Raw genomic sequence first — 25,237 nt, 5'->3', positions numbered from 1 at the left:
AGGTAGGTGTCATGATGAGTGGTATAGTCTTAAACCAATGTTTAGACTTAACCCCCCCCCTCTCCAATATATTTCAGGATGATGTAGATGTCCCCCCAAGAAGTCACATCAGCATCCAGCTCTGCAGGAACAGGTACTGTATAGGCTATTAGCTAAAGTAAGGTGCATTCCTGTACACACATCCCTAGAGGTTCCCTTACATTACTTAATGACCACAATCTGTTTTCTTTCGAGACGATAATGAAAATAAAATGCGCTGTGAACTGGGTAAGTAGTCTGTGTATAATACTGAAGGCTTGTAGCATGGTGAACTGGGAGCTGTCAACTGGGTAAGTAGTCTGTGTGTAATACTGAAGGCTTGTAGCATGGTGAACTGGGAGCTGTGAACTGGGTAAGTAGTCTGTGTGTAATACTGAAGGCTTGTAGCATGGCGAACTGGGTAAGTAGTCTGTGTGTAATACTGAAGGCTTGTAGCATGGTGAACTGTGAGCTGTGAACTGGGTAAGAAGTCTGTGTGTAATACTGAATACTTGATGCATGGCAAGATATAATAGTTGCGATGACTTGTTGAGTAGTTATAGATATCACTGAAAACCCCTTTAGTAATAGTGGCTTTGTTTGGATGGTGGTATTGTGAAAGTGGGGTGTAATATGTCTTGATCACCCAATGAGGCACTACTCTTAATATTTATTCTTCCTTTTTCTTCAAGGAAGCAGATGTTCTTCTAAGGGACACTTTAGAGGCAGCAAGGTGGTGCGAACGACAAACATTTATAGGCACTGTTTCCCTCAGTGTAATTGGGATGGACGTGGAAGACCTCATTATAATCGTTAAAGAACTACGGTTGTATGATGGCCTGGATGAAGAGGAACATATTCTCCAAGGAACCATTCATGTTACAGAAAGATTGAGATGTTCTATGTGGAGGCAGTTGACAAGAAAATTACTATTTTCCTCTTCTGAGGAGCAGGAGTGAAGCCATTTTTGAGTAGTGGCCAAACCTTGTTTTTGTCTGCTGTGTAAATTGTGTTATGTTGTTTACATCTTTACTAGAAGTCACCCGAGTCTCTGATCTCTTTACTGGAGCTGGTATAACTTAGTGTACAAAGCACATTCAGCTTGTCAGTATGTCTATATGGTATAGTCTGTCTCCATTCTCATGAGGAAAGTAAATAGCATTATAAATCAGGATAGGTAGTAACTGTATATGCTCAATGGAATATAATTCCAAGTTAAAACTGTTGATAAATGTTAACAGTACATGTTCACAACAACATCCGTAGCTTGTCTCATAGCATGAAGCAAAACGTGTTAACACATCTGCTGGTACCACTTTATAATATTTCTTACGATCTTCAAATATTAAATAAGCTTGAATTCAATGTGTGCCTTGCGCAAACGTGTGTGACTGTCATATCAGATGGACAAAAAGGTGGGCGGGGTCAAACATTTGACTCAGTCCACATTGCAGCCAGGGATACTTGCATATTTTGGTGTGAAGTTCTCCATGTGTTATTCAACCAGACCCATGCCATCTCCTTCTAGGTATTGTTCCTGTAGATACACTCCATTTAAATTGATAGATTCTTTAAGCAGCAGCAATGAAATGTGTAACAAAATGCTGGAAAAATTAACATGCACCCTCAAAAGACGTGGTTAGGTCTATGCGGGGAACTTGCTGACATGGAGAGAATTACATCAATCTTGCAACAATCACACACCATCCAGAAGGCAAGGTCAGTACAGGTGCATCAAAGCTGGGACAGAGAGATTGAAAAGGCGCTATCTCAAGACCATCACTGTTAAACAGCCATCACTAACACAGGGGCTGCTGCCTACATACATGACATCATTGGCCACTTCAATGTTCACATATCACAACAACTGTATTTTATACAATTTATTGCATCTTACCTACACCGCTCAGTCATTGCTCATCCATATATTCCATTACTTAGATGTGTGTATTAGGTAGTTGTGGAATTGTTAGATATTACTGCAGTCAGAACTAGAAGCATTTCGCTACACTCGCAATAACATCTGCTAACAATGTGTATGTGACCAATAACATTTGTTTTGAAGGTGTCTGGTCAGAGTTCTTGATATATCGTACTGGTCTTATTCTGTAATTTGAGGTTGTTTTTCTGTGGCTCTATCCAAATTGTATTCTTATTAAGACTTGAAATATTTGCTCTATACAGCAAAAATGTACCCTTAACATGTGAATGTAATTACACTATTTTTTTAAAGACAGCAACGATGTGTATATGGTATATGCTCTTGAATAAAAATGTGGTAGAAAATAATTTACAGCTGTTTAAGTGGCTGATGTATTGTTCCATGAACAGACACTTATATGGGTTGTATATTTAACACATCTGCACAAATTACAAATGGTAACTGGTCTTACATATAAACAAGTAACAACTTTATTGAAATAAGTTTAGGGGAATAAACTGTCATTCAAACCTGAAAACAGTGCAAGTTACATTGCCGTAAGGACCATAACATTATACAATATTAATCTCAGGGATATTGTAATCAAAATGGATTTGGAAAGACATAATAAGAATAAGGCATTTAATAATAATTGGCATTTACATGGCTGTTCATCCATTCCATTAGGCCTCAGAACAGAAAGAATTTAAAAGCCAAACATTATTTTAGTATTTACATTTCCAAGGCCATGAATCAACATGCAGGATGTATGGAATAAAGGGAACACCCCCTATATACATAGAATCACTTGTCACTTGAATAATGTTTACATACTGCTTTACTCATCTCATGTATATACTGTATTCTATTCTAATGTATTTTAGTCGATGCCACACCGACATTTCTCGATCTAATATTTATATATTTCTTAATGCCATTCTTCTATTTTTAGATTGTGCATTGTTGTGAATAATTTTTAGACACTACTGCACTGTTGGAGCTAGGAACACAAGCATTTTGCGACAAAATCTGCTAGATATGTGTATGTGACCGATACAATTTCATTACATTAATATACACTGTGCAGTTAGAAAGTATTCAGACCCCTTACCCACATTGTTATGGTACAGCCTTGTTCTAAAATTGATTAAATTGAGAGAAAATAATCCACACAAACACTACCCCATAATGACAAAGCAAAAACAGGATAAGATTTTTTTTTAAATGTATAAAAAAAAGTATTTATATAAGTATTCAGACCCTTTGTTATGATCCTCAATTTAGCTCAGGTATATCCTATTCCATTGATCATCCACGAGATGTTTCTACAACCTGATTGGAGTCCACCTGTGGTAAATGTAATTGACTGGACATGATTTGGAAAGGCGCACACCTGTCTATATAAGGTCCCACAGTTGACAGTGCATGTCAGAGCAAAAACCAAGCAATCAGGTCGAAGGAGTTGTCTGTAGAGCTCAGAGACGGAATTGTGTCGAGGCACAGATATGGGGAAGGGTACCAAAAAATGTCTGCAGCATTGAAGATCCCCAAGAACACAGTGGCCTCCAGCATTCTTAAATGGAAGACGTTTTAAACCACCAATACTATTATTAGAGCTGTCCACCCGGGCCAAACTGCGGAATCGGGGGGAGGGGCCTTGGTCAGGGAGGTGACCAAGAACCCGATGGTCACTGGCAGAGCTTCAGAGTCCCTCTGCGGAGATGGGAGAGCATTACTGAAGGACAAACATCTCTGCAGCACTACACTAAATCAGGCCTTTATGATAGAGTGGCCAGGCGAAAGTCACTCCTCAGTATGAACCACATGACAGCCCGCTTGGGGTTTGCCAAAAGGCATCTAAAGGACTCAGACAATGAGAAACAAGCTCGTTGATGAAAACCTGCTCCAGAGCACTCATGACCTCCAACTGGGGCGAAGGTTCACCTTCCAACAGAACAACGACCTATGCACACAGCCAAGACAACGCACGAGTGGCTTCGGGACAAGTCTCAATGTCCTTGAGTGGACCAGCCAGAGCCTGGACTTGAAGCTAATCAAACATCTCCGAGAGACCTGAAAATAGATGTGCAGCAACACTTCCCATCCAACTAGACAGCTTGTGAGGATCTGCAGAGAAGGATGCAAGAAACTACTTAAATACAGGTGTGCCAAGCTTGTAGCGTCATACACAAGAAAGAGCGAGGCTGTAATCGCTGACAAAATAGGTATTTTTGGGCGCCGATTTGCAGATATATCTTTTTTTATACCGTTATTTAACTAGGCAAGTCAGTTAAGAACACATTCCTATTTTCATTGACGGCCTAGAAACGGTGGGTTAACTGCCTTGTTCAAGGGCAGAACGACAGATTTTCACCTTGTCAGCTCGGGGGATTCAATCTTGCAACCTTACAGTTAACTAGTCCAACGCAATAACGACCTGCCCCTCTCTCGTTGCACTCCACAAGGAGACTGCCTGTTACGCAAATGCAGTAAGCCAAGGTAAGTTGCTAGCTAGCATTAAACTTATCTTATAAAAAACAATCAATCATAATCACTAGTTAACTACAGATATTATCTAGCGTGTCCTGCGCTGCATATAATCTGACTGAGCATACAAGCATCTAAGTATCTGACTGAGCAGTGGTAGGCAGAAGCAGGCACATAAATGAATTCAAACAGCACTTTCGTGCGTTTTGCCAGCAGCTCATCGTTGCGTGTCAAGCATTGCACTGTTTATGACTTCAAGCCTATCAACTCCCGAGATGAGGATGGTGTAACCGAAGTGAAATGGCTAGGTTTCCTCCAGACATGACACTTGGCATTCAGGCAAAAATAGTTCAATATTGGTTTCTTCAGACCAGAGAATCTTGTCTCTCGTGGTCTGAGTCTTTAGGTGCCTTTTGGCAGCCTTCAAGCCAGCGGTCATGTGCCTTTTACTGAGGAGTGGCTTCCCGTCTGGCCACTCTACCATTAAGACCTGATTGGTGGAGTGCTTTACAGATGGTTGTCCTTCAGTAAGGCTCTCCCATCTCCACAGAGGAACTCTGTAGTTCTGTCAGAGTGACCATCGGGTTCTTGGTCACCTCCCTGACCAAGGCCCTTCTCCCACGATTACTCAGTTTGGACGGGCAGCCAGCTCTAGGAAGAATCTTGGTGGTTCCAAACTTCTTAAATTTAAGAATGACGGAGACCACTGTGTTCTTGGGGACCTTCAATGCTGAAGACATGTTTTGGTACCCTTCCCCTGACCTGTGCCTCAACACAATCCTGTCTCTGAGCTCTACAGACAATTCCTTTGACCTCATGGCTTGGTTTTTGCTCTGACATGCACTGTCAACTTGTGGGACTTTATATAGACAGGTGTGCGCCTTTCCAAATAATCTCTAATCAATTGAATGTACCATTGGTGGACTCCATGTTGTATAAACATCACGTGGATGATCAATGGAAACAGGAGGCATCTGGGCTCAATGGAAACAAGACGAGTCTCAAAGCAAATGGCCTGAATATTTTTTGCAAAAATGTCATAACTATTTTCGCTTTGTAATTATGGGGTAATGTGTGTAGATTGTTTAGTTTTTTTTTTTATTGTATCCATTTTAGAATAAGGCTGTAACGTAACAATGTGGGAAAAGTTGAGTTATTGAGCCCCTTGTTTGCGATAACTGGTTAGCTACCTAGTTTAGCTAGAAACACGAACAGCTAACTAGCCAAGCTAACTAAACATGATTTACGATAGACTTGAGTTGAGATTGCCTAGCTAGATGGTGAGAGCGAGCTAGCCACAATACAGTCGAATTTAATGTAGATAGCTAGTTTACTTCGCTGCTATTGGCATAAAGGTTAGCTTGCTACCTAGCAATACCAACGAATTAAAATGCTGAGCCAACCAAAACAATTAAGCAATTTTAGCATGTTATCACAACATCCGACCTTTTCCATTCTGTCCCACGGACTACACTAGCTAGACATTCGACCACATACGTACCCACTCAACCTTCCATAGCAGTTAGCGCTGTAACTCACACTGTCTTTCAAAGACGCTTGCGCAGATATTTCTTCGTAAAGTCGCCCACTCTCCTCCCCTGGCAGTCGGCGCTTCCGGTTCTCGCCACATGAGCGGTTTGATTATTCTAATAATCACTAGATTGCTGTCAGTTGAATAGTACGTCACAATTGACAATACGGAACATATAACGCCTATACAAATGGTCACGTAATTCACGTAGTCGAGTGAGGCAAGCACGCTTCCGGTTGCCTCACTCGACTACGTGAATTACGTGACCATTTGGTCCACGATAGTTTAAACAATGTCAGATAAACTGAGGTTGCTGAATATATGTTCAGATGAGCCTTTTCCATTGCATGGAGTGAATATTCAAACTTCCACGGATAACCAATGCTAAACGCGTCTACCAAACGCTGTCAATTGCTCATAACAGAGCGGAAGAGGCGAAGTGAGATTTAATTCTAGCCAAAATCAACCCAATGCGTTTCTAATGGGCTTATTTTTGGAACTTGTAGTGTGCCTTTCAGCCTTTGGGACAATGACTCCCATTGTTAGGGCGGAGACATGAGCGTCTCGTCATTATATAAAACATATCTGCTTATGAGCATGGGATAAATCTCTTGATGAATCATACATACCCTTACCTCGGTGTGACTGGAGCATTTTCCTCCGAATTAACGGCAACGTTTGGCTTCAATCTCTTAACTTTTAAAAGTGTTGAATTACAACTATTTGCAACCAAATGAAGCGGTATGTTTTTCTGGGTGTTCTTTCGATGTATTACCTCCAGGTGTCGAGCTCTGCCGCGCACGGGTGTTTCTGCCAGGTAATCAATGCTCTTCGGCTACTAATATTTTGCTGCGGTCTACTAGACATTTCTATTGGTTTGATATTTGTTGCACTATGACGAATGCCTCGGAAACTTTTAGAACACATTCTGGGATATTTTCAATTTCTAGCCTACCCATTGATTCTTGAGGAATATAACTTATCAATGACCTGGTACAACTACTGTCTTACTATATAATAACCTAAAATAGGTTCTATGCCTCCATTAGGTTTTGTTGTTCAGAGTCGCTGTGAACAATGTTTAACTTAAAAATGTGACTCACCTGGATTCGGTCTTATGTAGCAACATTTGAAATTGGTTTGTTTACATTGGATAAAAGTAGAGACTCAGAGCTACAAAATGTATCATACAAAGCATTTTTTTTAGAAACAATGGGAACGTAACTGTGCTTTGATACACTTATAAACTCACTTTTGAGAAAATGGCCTTAGAATTGTTTGGTACCTACTGGAGAGCTCTCCTTTGTCTACACCCATTCAGCATTGTTCACACCCTCTTAAGCCAGCCCCACCCATCTCTTTAAGGATTCACATGAGGCCATGTGCTAAACATTGTGTAGTGTAGGTAAGACTAAAAGTGGTAGTAGCCAACAATAAGAAAATATTCCAGGTAAACAGTGTCCAGATAAAAATATTAGATGACACTTACCCAGACACTTGTCTAAATTGATGGGTCAAGTGAAAGAAATGTTATAACCCCCAGCCACATCCAGTGGGGGAAAAAAGTACTCAATTGTCATACTTGAGTAAAAGTATAAATCATTTGAAATTCCTTATTGAATCAGACTGCACAATTTTCTTTTTTTTATAAATTATTGACGGATATTCAGGGGCACACTCCAGCACTCAGACATAATTTACAAACGAAGTGTTTGTGTTTAGTGAGTTTGCCAGATCAGATGCAGTAGGGATGTTTTCTTGATAAGTGTGTGAATTAGACAATTCTCCTGTCAAAAGAGTACTTTTGGGTGTCAGGGAAAATGTATAGTAATGTAAATAGTACATTATTATTTATTTTATTTATTTAACCATTATGTAACTAGGCAAGTCAGTTAAGAACAAATTCTTACTTACAATGACGGCCTACCAAAAGGCCTCCTGCCAGGGCGCGAGATTAAAATAAATAAATGCAATCTAAATATAGGACAAAACCGACATCCCAACAAGAGACAACACAACATAAAGAGAGACCTAAGACAACAACATAGCAAGGCAGCAACATAACAACAACATGGTAGCAACACAACATGGTAGCAGCACAAAACATGGTACAAACATTGGGCACAGTCAACAGCACAAAGATCGAGAGACAACAATACATCACACAAAGCAGCCACAACTGTCAGTAAGAGTGTCCATGACTGAGCCTTTGAATTTTTATTTTTATTTTTTTAAATTTCACCTTTATTTAACCAGGTTGAGAGTTGAGAGCAAGTTCTCATTTGCAACTGCGAACTGGCCAAGATAAAACATAGCAATTCGACACATACAACAACACAGAGTTACACATGGATTAAACAAAACGTAGTCAATAATACAGTAGAACAAAAGAAAACAAAAAGTATATTTACAGTGAGTGCAAATGAGGTAAGATAAGGAAGTTAAGGCAATAAATAGGCCATGGTGGCGAAGTAATTACAACACAGCAATTAAACAGAATGGTAGATGTGCAGAAGATGAATGTGCAAGTAGAGATACTGGGGTGCAAAGGAGCAAGATACATACAGTATGGGGATGAGGTAGGTAGATAGATAGATGGGCTATGTACAGGTGCAGTGATCTGTGAGCTGCTCTGACAGCTGGCGCTTAAAGCTAGTGAGGGAGATATGAGTCTCCAGCTTCAGAAATTTTTGCAGTTCGTTCCAGTCATTGGCAGCAGAGAACTGGGAGGAAAGACAACCAAAGGAGGAATTGGCTTTGGGGGTGACCAGTGAGATATACCTGCTGGAGCGCGTGCTACGAGTGGGTGCTGCTATTGTGACCAGTGAGCTGAAATAAGACAGGGCTTTACCTAGCAAAGATTTGTAGATAACCTGTAGCCAGTGGGTTTGGCGACGAGTTTGAAGCGAGGGCCAACCAACGAGAGCGTACAGGGGGCAATGGTGGGTAGTGTATGGGGCTTTGGTGACAGAACGGATGGCACTGTGATAGACTGCATCCAGTTTGTTGAGTAGAGTCTTGGAGGCTATTTTATAGATGACATCACCGAAGTCGAGGATCGGTAGGATGGTCAGTTTTATAAGGGTATGTTTGGCAGCATGAGTGAAGGATGCTTTGTTGCGATATAGGAAGCCAATTCTAGATTGAATTTTGGATTGGAGATGCTTAATGTGAGTCTGGAAGGAGAGTTTACAGTCTAACCAGACACCTAGGTATTTGTAGTTGTCCATGTATTCTAAGTCAGAGCCGTCCAGAGTAGTGATGCTGGATGGGCGAGTAGGTGGGGCAGTGATCGGATGAATAACATGCATTTAGTTTTACTTGCATTTAAGAGCAGTTGGAGGCCAAGGAAGGAGAGTTGTATGGCATTGAAGGTCGTCTGGAGGTTAGTTAACACAGTGTCCAAAGAGGGGCCAGAAGTATACAGAATGGTGTCATCTGCGTAGAGGAGTATCAGAGAATCACGAGCAATCAAGAGCAACATCATTGATGTATACAGAGAAGAGAGTCGGCCCGAGGATTGAATCCTGTGGCACCCTCATAGAAACTGCCAGAGGCCTGGACAAAAGGCCCTCCGATTTGACACACTAAACTCTGTCTGAGAAGTAGCTGGTAAACCAGGCGAGGCAATCATTTGAGAAACCAAGGTTGTCGAGTCTGCCAATAAGAATGTGGTGATTGACAGAGTCGAAAGCCTTGGCCAGGTCGATGAATACGGCTGCACAGTAGGGTCTCTTATCGATGGCGGTTATGATGTCGTTTAGAACCTTGAGTGTGGCTGAGATGCACCCATGACCAGCTCTGAAACCAGATTGCATAGCGGAGAAGGTACGGTCGGATTCGAAATGGTCGGTAATCTGTTTGTTGACTTGGCTTTCAAAGACCTTAGAAAGACAGGGTAGGATAGATTTGGGTCTGTAGCAGTTTGGGTCTAGAGTGTCACCCCCTTTTAAGAGGGGGATGACCGCGGCAGCTTTCCAATCTTTGGGAATCTCAGACGATACGAAAAAGAGGTTGAACAGGCTAGTAATAGGGGTTGCAACAATTTCGGCAGATCATTTTAGAAAGAGAGGGTCCGGCTGATTTGTAGAGGTCCAGATTTTGCAGCTCTTTCAGAACATCAGCTATCTGGATTTGGGTGAAGGAGAAATGGTGGGGACTTTGGCGGGTTGCTGTGGAGGATGCCGGGCAGTTGACTGGGGTAGCCAGGTAGAAATCATGGCCAGCTGTAGAGAAATGCTTTTTAAAATTCTCAGTTATAGTGGATTTATCGGGGGTGACCGTGTTTCCTAGCCTCAGAGCAGTGGGCAGCTGGGAGGAGGTGCTTTTATTCTCCATGGACTTTACTTTTTGAATTTAGTATTACAGGATGCAAAATTCTGTTTGATAAAGCTAGCCTTAGCTTTCCTAACTTACTGTATATATTTGTTCCTAACTTCCCGGGAAAGTTGCATATCACGGGGGCTATTCGATGCTAATGCAGAACGCCACAGGATGTTTTTGTGCTTGTCAAGGGCTGACAGGTCTGGAGTGAACCAAGGACTATTCCTAGCTCTAAGTTTTTTGACTGTGGCACGCTTATTTAAGATGGTGAGGAAGGCACTTTTAAAGAATAGCCAGGCATCATCTACTGATGGGATGAGGTCAATGTCATTCCATGATACCCCGGCCAGGTCGATTACAAAGGCCTGCACGCAGAAGTGTTTTAGGGAGCGTTTGACAGTTATGAGGCATGGTCGTTTGGTCGCGGAGCCATTACGAATGCAGGCAATGAGGCAGTGATCTTGATTGAAAACAGCAGAGGTGTATTTGGAGGGCGAGTTAGTTAGCATGACATATATGAGGGTGCCCGTGTTTCCGGATTTGGAGTTGTACCTGGTAGGTTCATTGATAATTTGTGTGAGATTGAGGGCATCAAGCTTAGATTGTAGGATGGCCGGGGTGTTAAAGCATATCCCAGTTTAGAGCTCTGAAGATAGACAACCGAGCACTAAAGATTGCCACTCCCCCACCTTTGGAAGAGCTGTCTTGCCGAATAAAGGTTATAACCAGAAAGGTTACCATCAGTATTCAAAACACGCTTCTTTAACCACATCTCAGTAATGACCAACACATCTGGATTGGAGCTGTGAACCCACACTTTCAATTGATCCGTTTTAGGTAATAAGCTTCTAGTGTTAATGTGCAAAAAATCAGTGGAGCAGATATCAGAGCACAAGTCAGAATTGGGGCTAGCAACAGTAGATGGGCCAGAGTGTACATGCACATTTCCAGATATCATCAACAGTAATACAACCAAGGCATGGCATAGTACAGGTATAGCTCTGCAGTGTTGATTTATGACATCTGAATGTGCATCAGATGGCAACAAGATCATATTGTACAGCAATTTCATCAGGTAACATGAATACAAAGCCGGCGAGAGGTGGTTAGAATAGTATGGGAGGCCAACAGTCTTTGTAACCAATAGAGAGTCAGAATCCCGAGTGTGGGAACAAACAGACTGTGAAGTAAAAGTTTCCAAAAATAGAAATAGTAAAGTAATGTACAGATACCCTCCCAAAATACTGAAGTAAAAATACTGTAAAGTACTTCTTAAGTACTTTTGACCACTGCCCAGATGCCTTCACACCAGTACATTAGCATAATTTATATACTGATACACACACACTTAGTATTTCATACATGCTGAAAGTTAAAGCCATGCTACCTGAATTGAAAACTGAGCGAGGTGCACATGTACAGTACATAAACAGATGGATTCGCCATATATTTATGTGGTGAATACTTGATACAGTCACATATTGTTGTGGTATGTCACAAAATCATGTTACGACCACATCAATTATATTGCTAAGTGGATGGGTCTCTACAGAAGGTGTAAACGGTACAGCCAAATGTTTACTTGCATAGTAGCAAAATCAGAAATAGATAGTGTTAAAATAATATGCAGTATGTACAAGAACAATATCAATAACGATATCAGTGATAGACAATGTAAACTCAGCAAAAAAAGAAACGTCCTCTCACTGTCAACTGCGTTTATTTTCAGCAAACTTAACGTGTAAATATTTGAATGAACATAAGATTCGATAACTGAGACATAAACTGAACAAGTTCAACAGATGGTGACTAACAGAAATTGAATATTGTGTCCCTGAACAAAGGGGGAGTCAAAATCAAAACTAACAGTCAGTATCTGGTGTGGCCACCAGCTGCATTGAGTACTGCAGTGCATCTACTCCTCGTGGACTGCACCAGATTTGCCAGTTCCTGCTGTGAGATGTTACCCCACTCTTCCACCAAGGCACCTGCAAGTTCCCGGACATTTCTGGGGGGAATGGCCCTAGCCCTCACTCTCCTATCCAACAGGTCCCAGACGTGCTCAATGGGATTGAGATCCGGGCTGTTTGCTGGCCATGGCAGAACACTAACATTCCTGTCTTGCAGGAAATCATGCACAGAACGAGCAGTATGGCTGGTGGCATTGTCATGCTGGAGGGTCATGTCAGGATGAGCCTGCAGGAAGGGTACCACATGCGGGAGAAGGATGTTTTCCCTGTATCGCACAGTGTTGAGATTGCCTACAATAAGAACAAGCTCAGCCCGATGATGCTGTGACACACCGCCCCAGACCATGAAGGATCCTCCACGTCCAAATCGATCCCGCTCCAGAGTACAGGCCTCGGTGTAATGCTCATTCCTTCGACGATAAACGCAAATCCGACCATCACCCCTGGTGAGACAAAACCGCGAGTCATCAGTGAAGAGCACTTTTTGCCAGTCCTGTCTGGTCCAGCGACGGTGGGTTTGTGCCCATAGGCGGCATTGTTGCCGGTGATGTCTGGTATGGACATGCCTTACAGCAGGCCTACAAGCCCTCAGTCCAGCCTGTCTCAGCCTATTGTGGACAGTCTGAGCACTGATGGAGGGATAATGCATTCCTGGTGTAACTCAGGCAGTTGTTGTTGCCATCCTGTACCTGTCCCGCATGTGTGATGTTTGGATGTACCGATCCTGTGCAGGTGTTGTTACACGTGGTCTGCCACTGCGAGGATGATCAGCTGTCTGTCCTGTCTCCCTGTAGCGCTGTCTTAGGCATCTCACAGTATGAACATTGCAATTTATTGCCCTGGCCACATCTGCAGTACTCATGCCTCCTTGCAGCATCACTAAGGCACGTTCACGCAGATGAGCAGGGACCCTGGGCGTCTTTCTTTTGGTGTTTTTCAGAGTCAGTAGAAAGGCTTCTTTAGTGTCCTAAGTTTTCATAACTGTGACATGAATTGCCTACCATCTGTAAGTTGTTAGTGTCTTAATAACCGTTCCACAGGTGCATGTTCATTAATTGTTTATGGTTCATTGAACAAGCATGGGAAACAGTGTTTTAAACAGTTTACAACGAAGATCTGTGAAGTTATTTGGATTTTTACAAATTATCTTTGAAAGACAGGGTCCTGGAAAAGGGGCGTATTTTTTTTTGTTGCTGAGTTTAGTTATATGCATACAATCAGGGGTAAAATGGCTGAGCAGCAGGATAATAAATAAATATAAATAGTAGCAGCAACGTATGGCGTGTGTGTGTGTGTGTGTGTTAGGAGAGAGTCATTTGAATAGATTCACTGCAGATAGTGCTGATGACTGGTCCGTCTGAACCACGCATGAACAAGGGAATCTATATTCGGAGAGCCTGTTTCTGTCCTGCCCTTGACTTTGGTGCAGGGTATGTGATGTCCATAGCCTCTTCGTCGCAAAACTCCCTCATCTTCTCATAAAGATAAGATTGTCTAGCTGTGTCCAGTCCAGGTGGTGCTTGTACAGGTATACCATCTATGTGAGGAAGGATATCAGCATTATGCAGCAGCTGAAACCTGGTCCTGACAGTTCCGAACGCTTCTTGGCGACAACACCAGACTCCAGAGCATCGAAGCTGTAAAATGGAATAATAACAAACAAAAAAATCAGAAAACATTACAACCCTGCACAACATCAATTCACCTACCATGTTTAAATAAGAAGAATAACCTCATACAATGCCATGAAATTATTTTGACCTGAATTGCTGGTACAGCTTGATCTGTGGCAGCGGCCTGAAGTACGGAGTCAGGTGTTATACCGTCTGTAAGACCACGTGTAACAAGTCATAGCTTTCCACCAGCACCGTAGCATCCTCCAGTCCAGCCAGCTGTGGGATGTTGACCCCTGTCACAGTGCTGTTCTTCACAACACCAGCAATCTCAGACAAAGTGTTCACTTTTGTCTTTCAGAAGCGCTGTTTGATGAGGCCGAAGCACCAGCCGGGGGCAAACTTGGTATGGCCTGTGATCTGGAAGTCAAGGTCCAGACTGGTGGAGTTTGTGCATGGTCCGCCAGGCTCAATATCCGAGCACAAACCTGTTCTTGTTTTGGCCACTGCAGTTATCACAATTCAGGACCAGACTTGTTTCCCCAACTCAATAGTTGGTGAAGAAATGGTGCATGTAGTTGATGACTGCGCTGCTGCCTTTGCTTGCTTGGGCCAGCTCTCTTTATGATGGGAGGCATTAGACCATTCTCCTTGTATGACTGGTGGAGGAGAGTCCGGTGTGTTCTACTGATGTTGAAAGACAAATTCCAGATACACATATTTTTGCATTATTATACAATAGATGCGAAATGACATTCTGAGATAACCTCACTAATGTTACACACACTTCATACACGTAAATGAATGTTAGCTAGCAAGCCAGCCATCTAACGTTAGCTAGCTCACAGTAAGCTTTAACTTGGGATCTTTTGTTTAGACATGTAACATTAGCTAGCTAAAAAATAATAATCCCAACCCATAAAGTAACGTTACTAGCAATACAAACCGGTTGTCATAGCTAGAGTTAACCAAATAAATTAGGTTCAATGTTAACATTAGCTAGCTGACATTAGGCTATAACTAGTAATGTGAAATGGCATTCTGAGAAAACACCACTAACAGCAAGCTTTAACTTGGTCTTTTGTTTCGGCATGTCACGTCAGCAAGCTAAAAAAATGCACTATAATCCCAATCCATAGAGTAACGTTACTAGCAATACAAACCGATTGTCATAGCTAAAGTTAACCAAATAAATTAGGTTCAATGTTAACATTAGCTAGCAAGCCAGCTGTCGAACTCCAGCTGGCTAGCTAACAGCAACTTTCTGACAAAATTAGAAACGTATACTATCTGAAACTGTAGCTAGATTCTTACCCGTATACATGGATGAAAGCTTCACAGCACACTGCAACCACTTTCATTAAATAAGACGTCCTGTGTCATTTTCATTTAGTTTGCACTGCTTGTTTGGCCCGTTGTGTTCCACTGATTTCAAAACTCGGTCAACTTCTTCCGTGAAACAACAACACTGTTGATCGCCATTTCTTCCCCATCACCGTCATTAGAAGACTCTACAATGTCTTCTTCAATGAAAATGTTTTGACCTAAATAGGGGATTTCCTCATCGTCTGATTCAGAGAGGCACGATCGTCCTCCAGAAAGTAGTCTATCACAACTTTATCCAACTCACCTTTGTCGTTAGCGCCTGAAATTCAGGGCCGCAATGTAATTGAGAGCAGTAGCAATATATTTGCAGTTCTCCATGGCTAACATTATATCTTTAGAAAAAAACTGGAGTAGAAAATATTATTGACACTAAACGAGCAGCTCCTTTCATAGACGCAAGATGCTACATCGCAGAACAATCTGAAACTCATCTCTCGGCATGTCCAGCCCACTCATTATCTCAGCCAATCATGGCTAACAGGAAGGTTCCTGTCTTTTTCTTTGGCTAAACCATTTACAGATGGCATAAATGTTTGTTATTAAGGAACATGAAAGTTCACATGTTCAAGAAGGCATTTCTGCCCCAAATCTTTTTTTTAACTTTCAAATGGCTCTCCTGTGATGTCGTGGCTTGTGACATACGCCTAGTTTCCTGAATCGGGTCACATTTGTTTATGACTAGGATGGGCAACTGATCAATCAAGAGTTAAAGGAAAACTCCACCCAAAAAACTATTTTGCATCATATGATGTTGCATTTTGCAAAATACATAATACGGGGATGATTTCTGTATTTTGAAACTTAAATATCTTGAAAACTTTATTGCTGATAAGCTAAACATTTCGGGACTATGTCAATAATGGACTAATGAAACAAATGCCAAAATTTCATTTTTGGGTAGAATTTTCCTTTGAAATAGTAGAATACACAAGGTGCAATTTTTTTAAATGTGGTTGTGCATCAGCAGTTTTTCCTCTTGTTAGGTCAGTCACTGACAGTCACTCAATTACCCCATGTCAGGCAAAATGTTTTTAGATTGGTCTAGCCAGCTATCTAAACTTGTAGTAATCATGATCGAATTACTGACTAGGAGGGCCCCCATTGCTTTTGTTAGTCACTCTCGATCAGATACATAAAAATGCAAACATTTCTCTCCACCCTATGGCAAACTGTTTTCAGATCAAAGTTTGAATTGTGAATTATAGGCCCTACAGTTGAAGTATGCTTACAGTTCATGTACACTTTCTTTTGTTATCACAGGTGACCGGTAGCTTGGATGACTGCACTTGTGATGTGGAGACAATTGATGCCTTCAACAATGAGCGACTCTTCCCCAAACTTCAGAAGCTGCTTGAGTCTGACTATTTTAGGTTTTATAAGGCAAGTCAGACTTCTCACACCTGTCACTTCATGTGTCCCAACTACAGTATATCATGATAACATCTCTATCTCTAAATCTCTACGCCGTTCTTTAGGTGAACCTGAATAAGCCATGTCCATTCTGGACAGACAATGGCCTCTGTGGGCAAAAGAACTGTGCCGTGATCCCATGTCCACCAGTGAGTATCTTTCTAACGTTGGCCTACCTCTGTCACTGATCAAATAAGGATTCATATAAGTTGAGTGCATAGCAATAGAACGGATCTACTGCTTATTAGACTTGCTTTCAATGAGAATGACGGCTCTATAACTCACACATATATATATATATATATATATGGTCGGGTCGCCCATAAAGCTACATAGGTGACCTTTTAAGATTGTACTCATGTTCCACAGAATGAGGTTCCAGAGGGAATCAAAACAAATGGCCATCACAATAAGGTAATATGATTAAGAACTTTATGAAGGGGAATTATTTGAAATGAGGGTCATATCACATAGCTACTGTAGTGCACTTAGGCCATTTACAGTTGTAGTCAGAAGTTTACATACACTTAGGTTAGAGTCATTAAAACTCATTTTTCAAACACTCCACAAATGTCTTGTTAACAAACTATAATTTTGGCAAGTCGGTCAGGACATCTACTTTGTGCATGACACAAGTGATTTTTCCATCAATTGTTTACAGACAAATTATTTCACTGTATCACAATTCCTGTGGGTCAGAAGTTTACATATACACTAAGTTGACTGTGCCTTTAAACAGCTTGGAAAATTCCAGAAAATTATGTCATGGCTTTAGAAGCTTCTGATAGGCTAATTGACATCATTTGAGTCAATTGGAGGTGTACCTGTGGGTGTATTTCAAGGCCTACCTTCAAACTCAGTGCCTCTTTGCTTGACATCATGGGTAAATCAAAAGAAATCAGCCAAGTCTGGTTCATCCTTGGGAGCAATTTCCAAACGCCTGAAGGTACCACGTTCATCTGTGCAAACAATAGTACACAAGTATAAACACCATGGGACCACACAGCCGTCACTCTGCTCAGGAAGGAGACGCGTTCTGTCTCCTAGAGATGAACGTACTTTGGTGCGAAAAGTGCAAATCAATCCCAGAACAACAGCAAAGGACCTTGTGAAGATGCTGGAGGAAACCGGTACAAAGTATCTACAGTATATCCATAGTAAAACGAGTCCTATATCGACATAACCTGAAAGGCCGCTCAGCAAGGAAGAGGCCACTGCTCCAAAACCACCATAAAAAAGCCAGACTACGGTTTTCAACTGCACATGGGGACAAAGATCGTACTTTTGTCATCTGGTCTGATGAAACAAAAATATAACTGTTTAGAGGAAAAAGGGGGAGGCTTGCAAACTGAAGAACACAATCCCAACCGTAAAGAATAGGGGTGGCAGCATCATGTTGTGGGGGTGATTTGCTGCAGGAGGGACTGGTGCACTTCACAAAATAGATGGCGACATGAGGAACGAAAATGATGTGGATATATTGAAGCAACATCTCAAGACATCAGTTAAAGTTAAAGCTTGGTTGCAAATGGGTCTTCCAAGTGGACAATGACCCCAAGCATACTTCCAAAGTTGTGGCAAAATGGCTTAAGGACAACAAAGTCAAGGTATTGGAGTGGCCATCATAAAGCCCTGACCTCAATCCTATAGAAGATTTGTGGGCAGAACTGAAAAAGCGTGTGCGAGCAAGGAGTCCTACAAAGCGGACTCAGTTACACCAGCTCTGTCAGGAGGAATGGGCCAAAATTCACCCAACTTATTGTGGGAAGCTTGTGGAATGCTACCCAAAACGTTTGACCCAAGTTAAACAATTTAAAGGCAATGCTACCAAATACTAATTGAGTGTATGTAAACTTTTGACCCACTGGGAATATGTTGAAAGAAATAAATGCTGCAATAAATCATTCTCTCTACTATTATTCTGACATTTCACTTTCTTAAAATAAAGTCGTGAGCCTAACTGATCTAAGACAGGGATTTTTTACTAGGATTAAATGTCAGGAATTGTGAAAAACTGAGTTTAAATGTATGTTAACTTCGGACTTCAACTGTAAATGTGCTAAAACAGTTGAACTATGTTTGTGTGTGTATGCGTGTAGTACTTGGCTGAAGCAAACAACCAGGAGTGTGAGAAGGCTGAGACGCTTGGAGCAGTGGACAGCTCCCTCAGGTAAGGTACGAGTTCTATGCCAAGTCTGATGTAGCATTAGGCAGGATTAGGCGGCTGCCCATGGTGGCAGATTGACGAGGGTGGCATTTTCTGAGCTCTGACCAAGACGCACCTCCAACAACAAATAAAACCTCACATAATTCTTCCCAAAAACAATGACAATTTCTCTCAAAAAGCATATGACAAGATCGTAATTGGATTCCAATTTGATATTACAAAATTGGGGCGAAAAGTGGGTAAAATACAACCAAAAAAGTAATAATAATGCGCTAACATGTTAACAATCAACATATTTTAAAACCAGGTCAAAGTAAAATTGACTATGGAATGGACAATCAGGCTACTTACAACTGCTGTCCAGGAGTTTCATCCTGTGGGCAAATTGTCATGACCAGTGGGTTTCAAGTTTTTATCTGCACATTTTTGATGAGCGAAAAAGAATCAACTTCTGCATTTCCCGCTGTGTAAACACATTGATTCTCAATGCAAATACGCTCAGGATAACTCCTGATAAAGTTGGGTAGCTGATATTCAGAGCTTAAATAGTTATTGTGATTAGTCACAGTAATCAGGACTAATTAAGTCAATGCAACTGCCTGTTACAAATGGTAGTCCTACCACATGGATGGGCATTCATACAATTATATTGCGGGCCAACGCTGTAGGCTACACCCCAGTAAGCACAGACCGACATCGTTTTAACATAGATTCTGGACCAAATCTGACCCAATCATCTTTTCAACTTTCATTCAGAACCAAAACGGAACCTGATTTCAATATCTGGAAAATACGTATTTTGCTTGTTGGGACTATTGTAGTTTTGCGGAAAGCAGCTATTTGTTTTGCCTCTCCTAGGGCGGCAGAACGGCCAGGACCGGGCCTGATACTACTTCATCTCGTGTTGGATCAATAACTTGACATCCCTGTGGTTGTTTCTCTGTGCAGTAAGGAGACCAGACAGGCCCTCCTGGAATGGAACAAGCATGATGACGAGGCAGAACGATTCTGTGTGATTGATGGTAAGTAAGCCAACCATGTTCTCTTCTCAGTGAAGGATTTTGTTGAATTTAAATATTTTGAATGTTAAACTCGTCCAAATATCTGTGAAAGACAGCTAGACTTAACATTATTTGTGCCTGAGGCAACAGCCTTTCATTCAAGAGGGATGTTAAATCTTCCATCCTCTTAGCATCCTCTTGTGCTGTAGGCTACAGTATCCTGTAGTAGGCTGCAGTATGGTAGAATAGATGCAACAGACTCATCCTCTTTATGAAGGTTCTTTCATACGCTGTTTATTCTAAGATGAGGAGTCTCCTGATTCCCAGTACGTGGATCTACTGCTAAATCCAGAGCGCTTCACTGGATACAAGGGGCCCGAGGCCTGGCAAATCTGGAACAGCATCTATGAGGAGAACTGCTTCAAGTAAGACTTGGTTACACTTTATAATAACTTTTTCATGAATAAGTCATTATAAATGCTTTATGCATGTCATACATGCTTATGAGTTGTAATGCTTAAAAAAGTTCATAAATGCTTCCCTTGGATGTGAATCAGTTGCCACTTAAACAATGAAATGGCATTGCAATTTAGATTTTGGATGTTAACAGTAGGCTACAATATGATTTTCCTCAGACCATACACTGTGAAGCGACCTCTAAATCCTATGGCATCTTACAGTGGTAAGTCCACCTGATTTACCCACTGTAGTAATTCCATAATCTTCAAATGCAATAATTAGCTTTAAAGAATAAATTCTAATTGATCTAAGTGTCAAGAATATACAATATATATTTTGTATTGCAAGTTGCAACCAAAGATTTTCATTGATCTTTTATTGTTTCTTTCCACCCACAGGAACTGATGGTAAGGATCATGTTTACAATTATAGTTATTTTGGACCATGGAATGTTTGTTCGTTGAGCTCAATGAGTATCCCATAAAATTAATAATCTCATGTCTTTGCAGGGAAGACATTTTACAGTTGGCTGGATGGTAAGCAGTAAAACACTTGTAACATTGACCAGGTAGCCTAGCAGTTAGAGAGGTTCGAATACCAGAGCCGACAAGGTGAAAAATCTGCCAATGTGCCCCTGATCAAGGCACTTAACGCTAATTACTCTGGATAAGAGCGTCTGCTAAATTACTAAAATGTAAATCAATGACATCCACTCATTGTCCTATGAATATCTTGAAGCACAATGTTCTGATACATATTTACCCCTTTCACACTATTGTTCTGTGCCGAGCTGTCTTGGTTACCGTGCTAGAAAAGGACAATGAGAAAATAAAATATTGAAGCCAGCACAGGTTGCTAGGTTGACTGACCAATGAGCCTCAGTTGTCTATCATCCCCGATATCCTCCCAGGCCAGTGTGTGGAAAAGAGGGCTTTCTTTAGGCTCGTCTCTGGGCTCCACTCTAGCATCAACATACACCTGAGTGCCCGGTACCTCCTAGATGGTGAGTCTCTCTCTCTCTCTCTCTCTCTCTCACACACACACACACACACACACACACAAAGAGGAAGCTGGTTGGTACACTACATGACCAAAAGTATGTGAACACCTGCTTGTTGAGAATCTCATTACAAAATCATGGGCATTAATATGGAGTTGGTCCCTCCTTTGCTGCTATAACAGCCTCTACTCTTCTTGGAAGACTTTCCACTAGATGTTGGAACATTGCTGCTGGGACTTGCTTCCACAGCCACAAGAGCATTAGTGAGGTCAGGCACTGATGTTGGGCGATTAAGCCTGGCTTAATCGCCCATCAGCCTGGCTTCATCCCAAAGATGTTCGATGGAGTTGCATGTTGCCCAGATTAACTGTTATGCCTATACCATATTTACTTTTCACCTCTTTATATCTGCAATGGGAATATGTATTACAATATGTCCATTGAGGAGGGGTGTATCAAAGAACCTGCACAGAAACATCTGCTAGCCCCAACCCCCTCCCCCTAGACAGATAGATCTGAGAGGATTGGACAAAATGTAAGCAAGCCTATCAGAGGGCAAGGTGGCACTATACTAATTAAATCAAATCCTCTCAGATCTCTACAAGTGTCCAGGGGGTATGGGCCAGTGGTTGTTTCTGGACAGGGCCAAAGTCTCACCTCCTTCCTCCTCCCTCTCAGACAACTGGTTCCAGAAGAAGTGGGGTCACAATGTCTCTGAGTTCCAAAAACGTTTCGATTCCCAGCTGACCAACGGCGAGGGCCCAAAGAGGCTGCGCAACCTCTACTTCCTCTACCTGATCGAGCTGCGTGCCCTGGCCAAAGTCCTGCCTCTTCTCCAGCGCCCCTCCTTCCAGCTGTACACTGGCCAACCCACCCAGGACCGACAACACAAACGCGTGCTCCTAGAGCTCCTCCAGGTGGCCAAGTGAGTGTACTGCAGGCAAAGAATTACTGGGTCGATCCAATTATGTTAAACACTAAGCAAAATGTATAAATATGTATTTGGTCACGGTCCAGATGAATTAACAGTATATTGATACACCATGTTAAACAAACAAAGTCATACTATAGCAGGGTTCACCATCTGGTGGACTGAATTTTGCCCACGGGTGGTTTTATTTGGCCCGCCAAGTTTTCTGAGGAAACATTTTTGTAACATTTTTGTTGGACATAAAAATCTGTAAAGTGATTTTCATTCAAGAAATCTGTTCCCAAGTGTTCTCACGCATAATCGAGACACATGATCATATACAAATGTAAGCAAGGTTTGAAATGATTGTTTTAGTCAAACATTATATCGGTTTGGCTTCTTGCAGTCAATTTGCAATCTAGAAACGATTTTCCGGCCCCCCGAACATGTGCTCAAGAAAGAATCGGCCCGCAACTGAATCTAGTTGATGATAAATGTACTATATTCATGCAGTCTTCATAAGCACCCTATATATGCTTCATAAATAATGTATATGCATATTACATCAAATCAAATGTATTTATATAGCCCTTCTTACATCAGCTGATATTTCAATGTGCTGCGTAAAAGCTGATGTACTCTAAAAGGTACCTGCTTGTGTTGTATCATCGCAGTGAAAAACTCTTTAACACCCCTCAGGTCTTTCCCTTTGCACTTTGACGAAACGTCTCTGTTTGCTGGGAATAAGGAGGAAGCTGCCAATCTCAAGGTAAGTATGCTATAGACCTACAGTATAGTACTCTTAGAACACATTGAACTCTATGGATGTTATGTAGTCATGTCTGTTGAACTACTAAACCACTATCTGTGCTTCTCTTTCTGTTGTAATTGCTCTTTCTTTTCATTGACATCAGGAGGATTTCAGGCTGACCTTCCGCAACATCTCCAGGATCATGGACTGTGTGGGCTGCTTTAAGTGCAGGCTCTGGGGCAAACTACAGGCGAGTGAACAGGAGAGTCCTCTTAACTCTTTGTGTGTGTGATATTTGACTGCTCAGACATTTTATTTTGGTGATACAAAGATCTACTTTAGTTAGTGAGGTAATATTGTATTGTAGACACCTTGACCAATGTAGAGGGATTGAGGTGACTTAGGTCGTTATGAATGCTATAAGTATACACTCTCACTCCATGCAGACTCAGGGGTTAGGCACAGCCCTGAAGATCTTGTTTTCCGAGCGACAGATCGAGGCTCTGCCCAAATCCAGCAGCGCCCGGCTCACTTTCCAGCTCAGTCGCCAAGAGATAGTGTCTCTTCTCAATGCCTTTGGAAGGTACAATAGTTCCTGGCATAGAATTCGATATACTAGAAAAGACATGCCAGTTCAAATCATCATAAAATCTATATGACAACCACTCTTAACTCTACTCAAACCCATTTCATACAGGAACTTCATTGTGTAAAAGGTTTACATTTTGTTTTTCAGGATTTCAACCAGCATCAGAGAGTTGGAGAACTTCCGATCACTGCTGTCTAAGGTCCGGTAGCCTGAACCCACACGTCCCTACAGAGAGCTACATACCCACAAAAGAATAACCAGGCTGATTAGAAATGATTCAAAATACAACAGCATCAGCATGTAGCTGGGGTATTTGGGGCTGCTGAAAGACACAAGTGAAAGTCCTGACAAGTGACTTTACAAGGGATCTAACTAAACAAACAAAGGAACATGGGCCGTAGCCAATCCCCTTTGAGCTACTTGCCAATAAGGGTGTTTTCACACAGTTTTGATCTACAGTTCGAATCAGAGTTTGAGTATTTGTTACATCAAATAACACAGTTTAATTGCAGAATGTTCTGTTGGACCGCAACTTCTGGTATTCTTCAGTTCGCGATAATAAATAGCTAGCCAGCTACTAAACCCTGTTGCCCAAGGCTAACGCTATAAGCAGCCAGCTAGCTTCATGATGCTCGACCAGACCGGGTTGTGTTGTGAAGCTAGCCACAATAACGATTAGGCACAATAGTGGAATTTGCGGTTTGCCTTTTTGAAAGTGATGCAGAAGGTTACAGAAGGTTGGAATGTGAAGCAATGAAATGGGTTACCAGTCTACTTGGTGACACACAGAACACAACTGTGAAGAGTTTACACAAATATTAGCGTTGTAGCTCTTATCGTGGGACTGTGACTGAAATCACCTCCCCAGGCAGCCTATTGTGTGTATTGACATTCATATTGCACTGTACAGCTTTACCTAAGGAGTGGGGATCAATGAAATGGGGTATCAGTCTACTCAATACCCAAGATATTTTTTTCCCAATGTCCTCCTCAGAGTTATCAGACTTGTTTTTCCTCTGGAATAGTGTTCAATACACACAGGTTGACAATAAATGTGGATCAATTCACAGTTCTTTCAGAGTCCCACAATAAGAGCAACGACACTAATGTTCTCTGGGTGTCACTGAGTAGACTGATACTCCATGTCATTGATCCACAGTCCATAGGTAAGCCTAGTGGTTACAGTGTTGGGCCAGTAACCGATTCCCTAAGCTACAAAGGTAAAAAAAAAAAAAAAATCTGTCGTTCTGCCCCTGAACAAGGCAGTTAACTCACTGTTCCTAGGCCATCCTGACTTGGATGTATATATATATATATATATATTAATGCTGTACAGTGAAATAAGTATGCCCCTAATGCAATTCTAAATGCAATTCTATTCTAAATCCAGTGTGAATTAAACAGATTGTCTTTTGTTGATTTTATATAACATTTCAACCTCGTTTAGCATGATCTATTCAATTATGTCATAATTCTACTATTTGTATTAATTAGCATCACTGTCAATTACACTTTTATTTTGAAGGCTAACCGCAAAGTCCACTATTGTGGCTAGCTTCACATAGATGGGTCTGACCACCGTTAATCAAATAAGAACGGTCTTATAAATTAGGGTTATTTTAGATTACCCCAAGATAGCTAGCTAACTCTAGCTACTGAAACAGATTGTCGTTTTGCTATGTTTTTGGGGAAGAACATTGT

The 25,237-nt window shown here is 41.6% G+C and overlaps 1 protein-coding gene across 1 annotated transcript; it reads left to right on the top strand.

Moving 5' to 3' along the window:
- The first annotated feature begins 6,621 nt into the window (after window positions 1-6,621).
- On the top strand, window positions 6,622-24,835 carry LOC139383343 (endoplasmic reticulum oxidoreductase 1 alpha). Its single transcript, XM_071127847.1, has 16 exons — window positions 6,622-6,774; window positions 16,510-16,629; window positions 16,725-16,808; window positions 17,029-17,073; window positions 18,759-18,829; window positions 19,775-19,848; window positions 20,132-20,252; window positions 20,463-20,509; window positions 20,685-20,693; window positions 20,796-20,822; window positions 21,197-21,289; window positions 21,965-22,211; window positions 22,896-22,965; window positions 23,111-23,197; window positions 23,394-23,530; window positions 23,684-24,835. Exons 1-16 carry the CDS (start codon window positions 6,691-6,693, stop codon window positions 23,742-23,744), a joined length of 1,377 nt encoding a protein of 458 aa, XP_070983948.1. The 5' UTR covers window positions 6,622-6,690; the 3' UTR covers window positions 23,745-24,835.
- The last annotated feature ends 402 nt before the right edge of the window (window positions 24,836-25,237 follow it).

Source organism: Oncorhynchus clarkii, chromosome 25, assembly GCF_045791955.1.
Source record: "Oncorhynchus clarkii lewisi isolate Uvic-CL-2024 chromosome 25, UVic_Ocla_1.0, whole genome shotgun sequence".
In the NCBI taxonomy this organism is placed as follows: domain Eukaryota; kingdom Metazoa; phylum Chordata; class Actinopteri; order Salmoniformes; family Salmonidae; genus Oncorhynchus; species Oncorhynchus clarkii.
The sequence above is the reverse complement of the archived record's forward strand: the minus strand, read 5'-3'. Positions and strand labels throughout refer to the sequence as shown.

Bases quoted from the DNA above. Each gene is read 5' to 3' on its own strand.
- LOC139383343 (XM_071127847.1), top strand. From the start codon at position 6,691: ATGAAGCGGTATGTTTTTCTGGGTGTTCTTTCGATGTATTACCTCCAG. The intron at 16,630-16,724 runs GCAAGTCAGACT...GCCGTTCTTTAG, and splicing joins ACTATTTTAGGTTTTATAAG to GTGAACCTGAATAAGCCATG. The intron at 22,212-22,895 runs GTGAGTGTACTG...AACACCCCTCAG, and splicing joins GAGCTCCTCCAGGTGGCCAA to GTCTTTCCCTTTGCACTTTG.